At 38.4% G+C, this 15,877-nt stretch overlaps 1 protein-coding gene and 1 pseudogene across 1 annotated transcript; both read right to left on the bottom strand.

The window, feature by feature from the left end:
• Positions 1-337: 337 nt before the first annotated feature.
• Positions 338-2,276, bottom strand: LOC114536367 (annotated as a pseudogene).
• Positions 2,277-2,284: 8 nt separating this feature from the next.
• Positions 2,285-3,413, bottom strand: LOC114536366. Its single transcript, XM_028557729.1, has 2 exons — positions 2,355-3,413; positions 2,285-2,290 (listed from the first exon to the last, which is right to left on the bottom strand). Exons 1-2 carry the CDS (start codon positions 3,411-3,413, stop codon positions 2,285-2,287), a joined length of 1,065 nt encoding a protein of 354 aa, XP_028413530.1.
• Positions 3,414-15,877: the final 12,464 nt, after the last annotated feature.

Raw genomic sequence — 15,877 nt, 5'->3', positions numbered from 1 at the left:
ATATATCCTGGCTCTTCGATGGGTTGGTTAGAAGTGTCGGAAAACGTAGGATTGATGCCGATACGCCTCCTAAATACTCACATTCACCATTTATTTTAACAATATATATTTAAGCAAAAAAAACGCTCTACACTCTGTGAAGTAACCGTAACCAGAAGTCCCTCACTTTTCTACGCCTGCGAACAGGTGTTTTTTTTTTTTGCGCTTAATATAACATGAAGTTTTTTACACACTCCCCCATATGAAACAGATTTGTTTCATATGTTCTAACTAAACTTAACGTTTTGTCAAAATTGTTAATAACGTTTTTCCAGATCATGTTCAGTACTCCTTTGAGTCATTTTCCAAGGTTTCTTGAATCCGCGTCGATAGCCGCTTTTCGTTTCGGAACAAACGATCTTGCATTTGCATTCAATGGAAGTTGGTTTGTCTTCTCCCCGTCCTCTTTGGCGGAGTCACAACTGAGTTCCAGCGGATACAAATGTTGTGGGGTTCGTTCTAATCGATCTCTACCACTTTTGATACGTATCGCACGAACTACACCATCTTTACCTTCGATCAACTTCTCCACGATTCCCAAGGGCCACTTGTTTCTGTTTCTATCTTCCGACTTGACTAACACAACGTCTCCGACTACGATGTTGTTATCCCTCGACTTGTGTTTTAAATTATGACATTCTCTCAGGGCACGCATATATTCGTTCGTCCACCTTTTCCACATTTCTTCTTTCGTGCGTTTCAAGAACTTCGATCGCTTTTTCAAACTAAAATCATCCTTTCAAATCCTTTCGAACACATTTCAGCCACTTGGAAGCCGCTATAAAGGTCGAGCCATTGTCCGAATAAATTGTAGTGGGTCTTCCTCTTCTGGCAATAAATTGCTTTAAGCTCTTTATGAATTCTTTGGTCTCGAGGCTCGGTAATAGATCTAGGAAGGCATGCATTAGACTACATGAGAAAAGAGCGACGTACGACTTAGCTTCTCTTTTCCTGAGGCGATATTTCACTGGGCCGGCGAAATCGACACCTATTACCGCGAAGGGTGTGGACTGCTCGGTTGTGCACTTCGGTAGTGGACCAGGAGGTGGTGTGTTGGCGGGTTGAGCTCGAAACCTTTTACATCCATAACAAGTTGAAATCACTTTCTTGGTTAGCTTTCTCAGTCTTGGAACCCAGTAGTTTTTGCGAACCTTTGCCATCACCATTCCTACGCCACCATGCAGTGTAGACAAGTGAGCTCGTTGTACAACCTTGGTAGCGAATAATGCACTGTCTGGTAAGAATATCGGGTATTCGCCTTGGATGCGGCCATGACATTCCAAAATGCCATTTTCGTTCCTCTCTAGTTGTAACTGGTCTTTGTCGTCTACGAACTTTAGATCATTCACTGCCCGTTGTTGAGTTTGATTCACACATAACATTTCGAGCTTCACTACTTCATCTGTAGTTATTGCACCGGTGATTTTCGTTGATGGATTTCGACAGTTGTTGATGAAGCGTATTACCCATCCTAAAATTCTCAACACTTTGCACAGATCGAACTTATTGAATACTGTCTCGAGAACATTATTTGTCTCGACACCAACCGCAGAAAGTTCCCGTACGACTCTTTTCTCGGCTTCGCTCATAACACAAGCTCTCGTCACAATGTTACTTTCGTTCGATAGCCAATCAGGACCGTGGAACCACAATTTCACTCCGTCCACACTACCCCCTCTACTCCCCAAATTGGTGGGGTTTTCTTCTGTGGGCACATGACGCCACAACACATTTTCATGGTTTCGCATTTTATTCACTCTATTAGCCACAAACTGACGATATTGTCCACCATCATTTAACCAATGGAGTGCCACGGTGCTGTCTAGCCAACATTGGATGTTTTCCGCCACGTTGAAACCTTCGAGAGCCTTTCTTACATTGACCGCTAAATTCACCGCCATATGCCCCGCCACCAGCTCGAACCTGGGAATAGTCAACATAGTTTTTGCAAGTCGAGATTTTGCAACCACCAAACCTTGCACCATCCCCGATTCTTGCTGGACAACGGCGTACACGGTTGCACATACGCCCTTTTTGCTCGCATCGCCGAACGAGTGTAATTGCACTTGTTAAATTGGCTCTCTATAAGTTGGAATACATCGTGGAAAGGTCAGACAACTTGGTAACTCACTTTCCCATTTCAACCACCGTTTACCGAGCTCCTCTGGAATAGATCCATCCCATCGAACCTTTTCTTCACATATTTCATGATATATGATCTTGCCCTCCAGCATCATAGGCGAGATTAAACCTAGGGGGTCGTAAACTTTTGCTAAGTACGCCAAAACTCCTCGCTTCGTTAACACCGCCGGTACAGCAGGGAAATCAACTTGCACGGTATCTTCGAGCTTGTTCCATTTTAGGCCCAATAGCTTGCACTCGTTTTCCTTTGGGTTGGCACTTAACTGTTGTTTAGCAAAGGTAACCGGATTGTCAATCATGTCCGACTCGAGTTCTGTGGCATTCGAATGCCACTTATGTAATCGTAATCTGGCTTCCTCGAAGACGCCGATGGCCTTCTGCTTAAGCTGGCTTGCTTCATCAATAGTAGGCGCTCCAGTGATTAAATCATCTACGTACAAACTTTTACGTATTTCAGCCACAGCCTCGGGGAAACGAGGCTCCATCAACTCTAAATGTCTCGCGATAACTCCATTTAGCAGGAAAGGTGACGAAGTTAGACCAAAGACAACTCGAGTAAAGCGGAGCACTTCGATTTCGGTGGAATGTAAATCTTTGATCCAATGGAACCGTAAAGCATCACGCTCAGTTTCCCGGACTCTAATTTGGAGAAAGGCTTTTTGCACGTCTCCAGCAACAGCCACAGGGTGGAATCGGTTTCTAACTATCACTGTCCACAGTTGATTGTGTAATGGCGGGCCAGTTACTAAACAATCATTTAAAGATGGCGCATCTTCTCGTTGGCGGGCGGATGCGTCGTAAACAATTCGGGTCTTCGTTGTTTCCGCGTTTTCTCGGACTACGGCGCGATGAGGGAGATAGAATTCTTTACCCGTGACTTCACTTGGGGCTTTCTCTACGATTCCTTGATCGATTTGCTCTCTGATCACCGCATCATACTCTTCAAGCATATCTGTACGTTTTAATTTCCGCAAGAGAGAATTGAGACGGCATATACTACCATCACGATTTGATAATAGAGGTTGATGACCAGGTTTCCATGGAAGTGAGGTTTTGTACCAACCCTCTTCGGATCTTGTCAGCTGCTCTTTAAATTCGTCAAATACATCGCTATCAGCACCAACATTGTCAGCCAAACCCAGCACGTCCAAAGCACATAAGTTATCATAATCTGAGATCGAATTCACAGCAAGACAGCCCAAAGTTTCCTTTCCATCATTACCAGGTGACATTAGAGACCATCCCAAACGAGTATGTTCCGCCACTGGATCTCCTGTTTGACCAACACGTAGGTTTTCATTAGTACGAATCTTCGCATACTCCTTTGCTCCAAGTATGATGTGAACAGGCAACATTTTCGTCGTAATCATCCATGTAGACGCCGTTCAGGCGAGGGTACTTTTTGAGGATTTCCTTGTAATGGGGGTTTTCTAAGCGAAGCAGCTCATCCTTTTTTATCTTAGTTATGCTCACGTCAAGGATGAAATCTTTGCTGAGGGATTCTATCTGGACATCGTAGACTTGCATCTTTCGGGTGGTCACTCCTGTCAACATTGCAATTTGTCTTATACCAGCGGACTTGCATTTGGCACCAATTAGCTGAATAGCAGTTGAGGACGCGTGTGAATGACTCACGCCGCTGTCCAACAATGCTCTGAATATGTACCCGTTGATGCGGACAACTACAACAGGGTGTACAACAGTGGAAGCACCAATGAAATTTGCGGTCATACCAGGCTCTCGAGATGAAGGACTCTTGTCACAGATTGATGTATGATGTTTACCCGCACATATCTGGCATTTATTCTTGCTCTTGCACTCTGAGGCATGGTGTTTTCCGCTAGCACAATTAAAGCACAGATGTTTTTCAGCCAGTATTTTCTTTCTTGCTCCAGGGTCAACAACTTTGTTACAACGGATGGCCTTATGACCCTCGTCCGAGCAGTACAAACAGCCCTTGTTGTTATTATCGTTAGTCTTGGAGAAATAAGATCTGTCTCTTTCCTTCTGATGTCTTGAACCGGCAGTTCCCTTAACTGGATTGTTTTTTGTCCAGAGTTCTAGGGCATGTACAAATTCCATAAAGGTCCACTCATTCCATTTCTCGTCAGTTATTGCAAGCTCAGATTTGATCACATCTAGCTTATGGAATGTAAATCGCACCGCAGCATCCAATTTCTCAAGGCTTTCGAGGGTCTGCAACGATTCAACATTAAACAACAGAGTCTTGTAAAAGGAGTGAATTTTAGGCACGTCTCTCTCTTTGATGGTAGGCAACTCAAGAATAGTTCGCACGTAAGCACTTACGACCTCGCTCGTCTGCCCATATCGTTTCTTCAACAGATTTTTAGCTTTAGCATACCCCTCACTAGTAAATGGCAGTCCATCGATAAGCTTTCGGACCTTTCCATCTACTAGTTCCTTCAAATAGGAAAACTTGGTCACATCATCTACAGCTGCTTTATCGATTTGCAATTCAAATACCCATCAAAATCGTACCCAATCTTGGGGTGTTCCCATGAATTTTGAAATAATCAACTTTGGCATTTTTGCTGCAGTAGGCACTTGTACAGCTGACGCATTCGTTTGTTGCGAAGTTGATTGTAATTCTTTAAGTTTCTGTTGGTGTTCCCAATCTAATTTCCGTTTCTCGTCATCGGCTTGTTTCTCTTGTCTTAACTTCTGTTCATTTAAGCGTTTGTGAAAGTCCAGTTTATGTTGTTCTTCTTTCAAGGTTTTCTCTTCTTGCGTAGTCAATTCTAAACGATTGATTTCTTGAGACAGTTTTCGAACACATTGGTCTGCTTTGGTTAGCATCGTTTCAGGTGTTGCAGCCCAGTTCTTTACTGCCTCTTCGTCTTTCCCTTGTGTAAACATCGTCTCTTTGATAGTTTCCTTTAATGTGTTGACCATTGTCGATATAGCACTTACAGATAAACGTTGCCTCTCTAACATTTCCTTATCCTGTTTGGTAATGATGTCATCAGATTTACTCATTCGATATTTTAATGTTTTTAATTTACTATCAAGTTCCTCCAAAAGTTTATCCATGTTTGTTGTCATGGTTCACAATAACTTTCTTACATGAAATATTGCTCCAGCTTCGTTTCCAGTTCTCGATTGGTTCTCACGCAGTCGCGCTAAAGAAATGTGCTAAATTTTTTTTTTTTTTGTATCCGTACTCATCTCACAATTCAATGTCGTTTATTTTTGTTCCTTTTCTCAAAAATATCGGCTGTAAAACCACACAAGAATAACCAGATCACGAGAAAGTCACAACTTCAAAAAAATGTTAGTTCTTTGCAGTAAAAACTCACGATTATCGTCGTAGAAAAATCACTTCGATTTGTTTTTGCTTCGTTTGAAAAATTCTTAAATCCTTGCTCAAATCAGTTCTCGTATCCTGCCGGGGTCACCACTGTGTTGGAAAACGTAGGATTGATGCCGATACGCCTCCTAAATACATTCACCGTTTATTTTAACAATATATATTTAACCAAAAAACACTCTACACTCTGTGAAGTAACCGTAACCAGAAGTCTCTCACTTTTCTATGCCTGCGAACAGGTGACAATGTCAGTGTCCAAAACAATCACGAACGGCAAGAAACAGAAGGCGTAGAAGGCTTTGAAATTATCAATAACTGCTCCGATGAACCACATGCTGACACACATGGAGCAGGACGTCTACCCGACTATGTTGCTGTTGATATACCATCGATTACTATATGGGGATGCAGAGCGGACGGCTCAAAAATTATGGTCAATTCGTCGACTATAATTGATGCATATGATGAAATTACGCAATGGCGTAAAAATACTTTTCTCGTTCCATATGGTAAAATTGGGCGAGATTTTATAGACCACCTAACACAACATATAAACGAGTGGAATAACGCATCGCAAACACAACACATAGCGTTAAAAGCTGCAATTGTTCTTTTGGCAACGGCACTGCAAAAACCGAGCGTAAAATCGAAAGCAAAAGATCACAAAGAGTGTTTGGAAAAACGACTAGCACTATGGAAAGAAGGAGAAATCGGGAGCTTACTTCGTGAAAGCCGGGCCATTCAAAAGCGTCTAGCAAAGGCTAAGAGGACGAAGCCTCCCAATAAAGCGAAGATATTCGCTAAATTGGTCATGGAAGGTCAGATCAATTCTGCCTTGAGATACCTTAGTGAGGCTGATTGCGATGGAGTGCTGCCTTTGACCAATGACGTGATAAGACAGCTTCACGAGAAACACCCTGAGGCACAAGAGGCCAAACTTGGCTCATTACTTTTCGGGCCATTGGAGGAAGTGCACGATTCGCTATATCAGCGAATCGATGGTGAAATGATACGCGTGTCAGCACTGCGAACCAAGGGATCCGGTGGCCCTTCAGGAGTGGATGCAAATGGATTCAAGCGTATATTCGCATGTAAATCGTTCAAGAAATCAGGCATGAACCTGTGTGAGGCAGTAGCAAAAATGACCCGGCGGTTATGTACAGAATACATTGACCCAAGAACTATGGAGCCTATTTTAGCTAGTAAGCTTATACCTCTTAACAAAGGCGAGGGCGCAGTTCGTCCAATTGGCGTCGGGGAAGTTATCAGGAGGATTGTCGGGAAATGTGTTATGAAGGTGATTAAGTCCGACGTGATTGATGCCAGTGGGTCGTTGCAGGTGTGCGCAGGTATTAAGAGCGGAAGTGAGGCAGCGGTTCATGCGATGCATTCCATATTCGAATCAGATGAGTCAGATGCCGTTCTCCTGATTGATGCCTCAAATGCATTTAATGCGCTCAACCGAGCGGCTGCTCTCCACAACTTATCAGTTCTGTGTCCATCAATGTCAATCTACGCAATTAACACTTATCGCGAATCAGCAAGACTATTCATATCTGGTGGAGGAGAGCTCAAGTCTACTGAGGGTACCACACAAGGGGATCCCCTGGCTATGGGGATGTATGCTATCAGTCTTCAACCCCTGATCACCGATTTGAATGTGTCAAGCAACGTTAAGCAATGTTGGTTTGCCGACGACGCGAGTGGTGCAGGATCTCTCGAAGATATCAAGCGATGGTGGGAACACCTGAATGAAGTTGGCCCTAACTTGGGATACTTTCCAAATGCTAAGAAATGCTGGCTGATCGTAAAGCCTGGAAAAGAAAAAAGTCCTCATGACATTTTTGATGGGACAGCGATCAATATCTCTGTGCAGGGGCAAAAACACTTGGGCGCAGCCCTGGGTTCTAGGGCTTTTCTGGAAGAATACGTCGACGGCAAGGTAGATGACTGGGTTAGTCAAATCGTCAAGCTAGCTGAATTCGCAGCGTCACACCCACAAGCCTGCTATGCCGCCTTCACCTTTGGCCTCCGCCATCGATGGACGTATTTTCTTAGAACACTTCCAGATATAGAAGATTTACTGGAACCTTTAGAGCGGTACAAAGAGTGAAAGAGACCTCCTGGCACTCCCAGTACGAATGGGTGGTCTTGGCCTTATAAATCCTAGACAGGATGCAGCATTGCAGTATGAAACATCGATAAAGACCACAGCGCCACTTGTAGAGAAAATTATCGCACAAGCCTACGAAATTCCAGATGACTCTGTTATTCACACACTGCAGCAGAATGCGCGAACTGAAAAGAACGAAGTACTTCAGGCTAAACGGGATGGTATTAAAAACTCTCTACCTTTGAAAACACAGCGTGCTATGGAACTAGCAACTGAAAAAGGTGCTTCCAACTGGCTAACAGTTATTCCCATTAAGGAAATGGACTACAACTTGAATAAGGGTGAATTTCGAGACGCAGTGAAGCTGAGATACGAGTGGGAAATTTCTGATAGACCATCAATATGCGTATGTGGTGCTACTTTCAATATTAATCACGCAATGATCTGCAAGCGAGGTGGGTTCATCATACAGCGTCACAATGAGCTGCGAGATCTTGAGGCTGATTTGCTTAACATTGTCTGCAATGATGTCGAGGTTGAACCCCTTCTTCAAGAGTTAACCGGTGAGGTGTTACCAAGAGGAGCAAATAAAGCATCCGACACTCACCTAGACATCCACGCACGAGGGTTTTGGGAGAAACAAAGGTCCGCGTTCTTCGACATTAGGGTTTGTCACCCCAACGCGGATTCCTATAAAGAGTTGTGCCCTCAACAGATATACAGGCAACATGAAAACGAGAAGAAGAGGAAATATGCCCAAAGAGTGATGGAGATAGAACATGGAACGTTTACACCACTAGTATTCACAACGACTGGAGGCATGAGTGACGAGTGTAAGAGGTATCATGGCAGATTGGCAGAGCTTATAGCAGTAAAGAAAGGCGAGGATTACTCTACGACAATGCCTTGGATACGAGCCAAGGTCTCCTTCGCCATCTTGCGGTCAGCTCTACTTTGTCTCAGAGGGACTAGAGCACCCAGGAGGATTTTGACGAACTTTCAAGAAACGGACTTCGAAGTAGACAATTTTCGTGCCAAAATTTAGGCTTAGACTTTTATCATAAATTTTTATTATATATATACATTTTTATTATAACATATACCATAACAATATTTGATAATTGGACTCACTTTTCTTTATACATATAATAGTTATTAGTAATTAATCTCAAACCTATTTTGTTGTAAATTTTGATTAGTCATATTCAATAAAAATTCTTTTTAATTAAAAAAAAAAAAAAAAAAAAAAGAAAAAAAGTATTATTATTATTATTATTATTATTATTATTATTATTATTTATATTATTATTATTATTATTATTATTATTATTATTATTATTATTATTATTATTATTTGTTTCAAGCGATGTTCGTTTCTCAGAAGTTACCTTACCGAAATTATTCATGAAATTTGGCACTCTGGTACTGTCCCAACTGAATGGAAGCGAGCATGTACAATTTTAATTCATAAGAAAGGCAACACCGCTGATCCTTCAAACTTCCGACCAATTAAGCTTCAGTCTATACCATTAAAAGTCTTCACGTCCTGTCTAAGAAATGTAGTGTACTCCTTCCTAGCATCAAATAACTTCATCGAACACAAGATTCAAAAAGGTTTTACCCCCAACCTTTCTGGAACTCTAGAACATACAGCGCAAATGGCTGATATCATCAATAAAGCTCGGATCAGACAACGTTCTGTTGTCATCACCTTACTTGATCTAAAAAATGCGTTCGGCGAAGTCCATCATAACTTAATTCAATCAGTCCTTGACTATCATCATATTCCCGATCACATTAAATTAATTATAAATAGTTTATATACCGACTTCCAAACCTCAATAATCACCTCGGAATACTGCACTCCATTCATCCCCGTTGGCCGTGGCGTCCTGCAAGGTGACTGCCTGAGCCCTCTCCTTTTCAACATGTGCTTTAACACCTTCATTCAACATATCAAAGTTGAAAAGTACCGTCAATTTGGCTTCTCCTTTAAATTGTTAAATCCTATCCACTGGTTCCAGTTTGCTGATGACGCAGCCGTAATTACTGGCCAAGAAACTGAAAACCAACATCTGTTGAATCGTTTCGCTATTTGGTGCCAATGGGCTAATATGATTATCCGTGTTGACAAGTGTAGTACCTTTGGCATTAAGAAAGCAATCACAAAATCAGTGCAATACTTGCCCAAACTCTTCATTCATAATAACATGATACCAACAATTAAGAGCGGTGAAGCATTTAATTATTTAGGACGTTACTTTGACTTCAACATGTCGAATGAGAACCACAAGTATGAACTTATTACCCTTATCAGTGAGTTAATGTCTGAAATTGACTCAAAACCACTCCATCCAAAGAATAAACTTCGTGTATATAGTCGTTATGTCCTATCAAAACTGTCATGGCATTTCACCGTCGCTACACTCTCAAAACATGGGTCATCGAAAATATTGATTCCGTAGTCAATCAATACATCCGTAAATGGCTAGAGATTCCAATCTCGGGAACACTTAGTTCTGTTTTCATAACTTCTAATAAATTCGGCCAAGGTATCTATCCTCCATCTGTAAAATTCATTCAATGCCAAACTGTTATTCGGAAAGCCTTAAAACTCTCTCCTAATGAAGAAATTAACGAGTTGTGGAAATCTACTAATACGCACACTAATATTCAATATGACGCCTATAACAGTTCGAAAGAAGTGATTAAAGATTTCCGCTTAGGACATGAAGTTAAACTCCGAGACCAGCTTCATATTCAAGGATCCTTTTTCTCCAGTGTAACAAAGTTATCATTATTACAGCTAAACAAGGTGTGGTCTATCGCTCAATCCAAGCTTCCAAAGAATATTTACAACTTTACCATACGATATATCAATAACTCTCTTCCCACACGCAAAAACTTAAGCAGATGGGGAATATCTTCGAGTTCAGAATGCACTTTTTGCCTTAACCAGGAGTCGTTATTACATGTGGTGGCTGGATGTCAATTTTATCTTGAGCGGTTTACATGGAGGCATAATTCGATCTTAAACTTTCTTGCTGATACATTGCAATCAGTAAATGATTGTACCCTTTACGCTGATATACCAAATTTCAAGAGTCCTACTATTATTACTGGTGACACATATCGTCCAGATTTGTTATTATCTTGCTCAAATGGCTCCCTATATGTGGTCGAGCTCACCGTCGGGTATGAGTCCAACCTAAGGAATAACGCTAAGAGAAAGAAATCAAATATGAACAATTAATTTATCAGCTAAATGAAAAGTTTAAAAACGTGAAATTTGTAAATCTTTCTATGAGCTCGCTAGGTGTATTGGGGAAGAATGTTCCTCATTTTTAGTATGTTGAAAGACATCGGTATTAGTGAAAATCACCAAATGCACTGTGTAAGAAAAATGTCCAGCATAGCTATTCGTGGCCTCTTATTACATTTTCTGCGCAGAAATAAAGAATGGGAAAATCCAAACTTACTAAATTTTAAAATATCTGAACTTCTAATCTATCTATATAAAGTAATATATATACATATATAGTCAATATGATATAAATTCTTGTTTTGTTAAAATATTAGGACATTAGTTGTGGTTCAAGTAGCCGATTGTAAATTACCTTGATAAAGTGAGATTTGCAATTGTATTATGTAAAAACAAAAGTCAAATAAAGTTTTCATTATTATTATTATTATTATTATTATTATTATTATTATTATTAATTATTATATTATTATTATAATTATTATTATTATAAATTATTATTATTATTATTATTTATTTTATTATTTAAATTATTATTATTAATTATTATTATATATTATTAATTATTATTATTATTATATTATTATTATTATTATTTGTTTCAAGCGATGTTCGTTTCTCAGAAGTTACCTTACCGAAATTATTCATGAAATTTGGCACTCTGGTACTGTCCCAACTGAATGGAAGCGAGCATGTACAATTTTAATTCATAAGAAAGGCAACACCGCTGATCCTTCAAACTTCCGACCAATTAAGCTTCAGTCTATACCATTAAAAGTCTTCACGTCCGTCTAAGAAATGTAGTGTACTCCTTCCTAGCATCAAATAACTTCATCGAACACAAGATTCAAAAGGTTTTACCCCCAACCTTTCTGGAACTCTAGAACATACAGCGCAAATGGCTGATATCATCAATAAAGCTCGGATCAGACAACGTTCTGTTGTCATCACCTTACTTGATCTAAAAAATGCGTTCGGCGAAGTCCATCATAACTTAATTCAATCAGTCCTTGACTATCATCATATTCCCGATCACATTAAATTAATTATAAATAGTTTATATACCGACTTCCAAACCTCAATAATCACCTCGGAATACTGCACTCCATTCATCCCCGTTGGCCGTGGCGTCCTGCAAGGTGACTGCCTGAGCCCTCTCCTTTTCAACATGTGCTTTAACACCTTCATTCAACATATCAAAGTTGAAAAGTACCGTCAATTTGGCTTCTCCTTTAAATGTTAAATCCTATCCACTGGTTCCAGTTTGCTGATGACGCAGCCGTAATTACTGGCCAAGAACTGAAAACCAACATCTGTTGAATCGTTTCGCTATTGGTGCCAATGGGCTAATATGATTATCCGTGTTGACAAGTGTAGTACCTTTGGCATTAAGAAAGCAATCACAACAAATCAGTGCAATACTTGCCCAAACCTTCATTCATAATAACATGATACCAACAATTAAGAGCGGTGAAGCATTTAATTATTTAGGACGTTACTTTGACTTCAACATGTCGAATGAGAACCACAAGTATGAACTTATTACCCTTATCAAGTGATTAATGTCTGAAATTGACTCAAAACCACTCCATCCAAAGAATAACTTCGTGTATATAGTCGTTATTCCTATCAAAACTGTCATGGCATTTCACCGTCGCTACACTCTCAAAAACATGGGTCATCGAAAATATTGATTCCGTAGTCAATCAATACATCCGTAAATGGCTAGAGATTCCAATCTCGGGAACACTTAGTTCTGTTTTCATAACTTCTAATAAATTCGGCCAAGGTATCTATCCTCCATCTGTAAAATTCATTCAATGCCAAACTGTTATTCGGAAAGCCTTAAAACTCTCTCCTAATGAAGAAATTAACGAGTTGTGGAAATCTACTAATACGCACACTAATATTCAATATGACGCCTATAACAGTTCGAAAGAAGTGATTAAAGATTTCCGCTTAGGACATGAAGTTAAACTCCGAGACCAGCTTCATATTCAAGGATCCTTTTTCTCCAGTGTAACAAAGTTATCATTATTACAGCTAAACAAGGTGTGGTCTATCGCTCAATCCAAGCTTCCAAAGAATATTTACAACTTTACCATACGATATATCAATAACTCTCTTCCCACACGCAAAAACTTAAACAGATGGGGAATATCTTCGAGTTCAGAATGCACTTTTTGCCTTAACCAGGAGTCGTTATTACATGTGGTGGCTGGATGTCAATTTTATCTTGAGCGGTTTACATGGAGGCATAATTCGATCTTAAACTTTCTTGCTGATACATTGCAATCAGTAAATGATTGTACCCTTTACGCTGATATACCAAATTTCAAGAGTCCTACTATTATTACTGGTGACACATATCGTCCAGATTTGTTATTATCTTGCTCAAATGGCTCCCTATATGTGGTCGAGCTCACCGTCGGGTATGAGTCCAACCTAAGGAATAACGCTAAGAGAAAGAAATCTAAATATGAACAATTAATTTATCAGCTAAATGAAAAGTTTAAAAACGTGAAATTTGTAAATCTTTCTATGAGCTCGCTAGGTGTATTTGGGGAAGAATGTTCCTCATTTTTAGGTATGTTGAAAGACATCGGTATTAGTGAAAATCACCAAATGCACTGTGTAAGAAAAATGTCCAGCATAGCTATTCGTGCCTCTTATTACATTTTCTGCCGCAGAAATAAAGAATGGGAAAATCCAAACTTACTAAATTTTTAAAATATCTGAACTTCTAAATCTATCTATATAAAGTAATATATATACATATATAGTCAATATTGATATAAATTCTTGTTTTTGTTAAATATTAGGACATTAGTTGTGGTTCAAGTAGCCGATTGTAAATTACCTTGATAAAGTGAGATTTGCAATTGTATTATGTAAAAACAAAAGTCAAATAAAGTTTTCATTATTATTATTATTATTATTATTATTATTATTATTATTATATATATTATTATATTATTATATATATATTATATATTATATTATTATTATTATTATTATTATTATTATTATTATTATTATTATATTTTATTATTATTATTATTACTATTATTATTACTATTACTATTACTATTACTATTACTATTACTATTACTATTACTATTACTATTACTATTACTATTATTATTATTATTATTATTATTATTATTATTATAATAATTATATATATTATTATTATTATATTATTATTATTATTATAATATTCAATATGACGCCTATAACAGTTCGAAAGAAGTGATTAAAGATTTCCGCTTAGGACATGAAGTTAAACTCCGAGACCAGCTTCATATTCAAGGATCCTTTTTCTCCAGTGTAACAAAGTTATCATTATTACAGCTAAACAAGGTGTGGTCTATCGCTCAATCCAAGCTTCCAAAGAATATTTACAACTTTACCATACGATATATCAATAACTCTCTTCCCACACGCAAAAACTTAAACAGATGGGGAATATCTTCGAGTTCAGAATGCACTTTTTGCCTTAACCCGGAGTCGTTACTACATGTGGTGGCTGGATGTCAATTTTATCTTGAGCGGTTTACATGGAGGCATAATTCGATCTTAAACTTTCTTGCTGATACATTGCAATCAGTAAATGATTGTACCCTTTATGCTGATATACCAAATTTCAAGAGTCCTACCATTATTACTGGTGATACATATCGTCCAGATTTGTTATTATCTTGCTCAAATGGCTCCCTATATGTGGTCGAGCTCACCGTCGGGTATGAGTCCAACCTAAGGAATAACGCTAAGAGAAAGAAATCTAAATATGAACAATTAATTTATCAGCTAAATGAAAAGTTTAAAAAGTGAAATTTGTAAATCTTTCTATCAGCTCGCTAGGTGTATTTGGGGAAGAATGTTCCTCATTTTTAGGTATGTTGAAAGACATTGGTATTAGTGAAAATCACCAAATGCACTGTGTAAGAAAAATGTCCAGCATAGCTATTCGTGCCTCTTATTACATTTTCTGCCGCAGAAATAAAGAATGGGAAAATCCAAACTTACTAAATTTTTAAAATATCTGAACTTCTAAATCTATCTATATAAAGTAATATATATACATATATAGTCAATATTGATATAAATTCTTGTTTTTGTTAAATATTAGGATATTAGTTGTGGTTCAAGTAGCCGATTGTAAATTACCTTGATAAAGTGAGATTTGCAATTGTATTATGTAAAAACAAAAGTCAAATAAAGTTTTCATTATTATTATTATGGTATTAACTCTTAAGACCATAATTTTACAAACATATGTTAAACTGTTCAAGTCTTAAAGAATGAAATAGGAACTAATGTCAATAGGAACATTATAACATAACTTATATTGATAACTAATTTACAATATTTACAACGAATCTAAACATTGATTCTTCTGTTTGACTTTGCAGCCCAATTGTCAATCAAAACTTCTACATCCAGTTCATTGGCCAGATCCTTGTTGAGAGATATACTCTTCTTTGATTTTTAACTAACTCTTAACTCTTCTTTGATTTTTCACTTCATGTACAATCAGTGACAAAACTCTCCGGACATTTCACTGAAATTTTCAATATGAACCCCCCTTGTACCCCCCCCGCCCCCTTTCAATGTTGAATATAAAAAATATGGCTTAATATATTACTTACTGTCGCTCCAAAGGCTTTCTACAGAAACAAATTTGCCTTTAGCCAACATTGAAGAGGGGGACGAGGGAGAAGCCACTGTTTTTAATGAGCTGTCCAAAAAATGAACGAAAATATGTAAGTGTCCGGAAAGGTTTTGTCAGTGATTGTCTGGGTATTATTCGTCGCAATTGCCGTGGTTGAATTATTAATAAAGTTAACGATTTTTTATGAAAATGCATTTCTATGTATTACATTACTTTTTCTTTCCTCTGCTGTTGTTAAATCATTCTTAATGAGATTGAATAATGCATTACGTCATAATAGGGAAGGTGATAATTTATGCGTCAAGCATGCAACGTACC

The sequence above is a fragment of the Dendronephthya gigantea genome, unplaced genomic scaffold (assembly GCF_004324835.1).
Source record: "Dendronephthya gigantea isolate DGI-Jeju-01 unplaced genomic scaffold, DenGig_1.0 000134F, whole genome shotgun sequence".
Taxonomy (NCBI): Eukaryota; Metazoa; Cnidaria; class Anthozoa; order Malacalcyonacea; family Nephtheidae; genus Dendronephthya; species Dendronephthya gigantea.
Note: the sequence above shows the minus strand (reverse complement) of the source record. Positions and strands in the feature narration are given on the sequence as shown.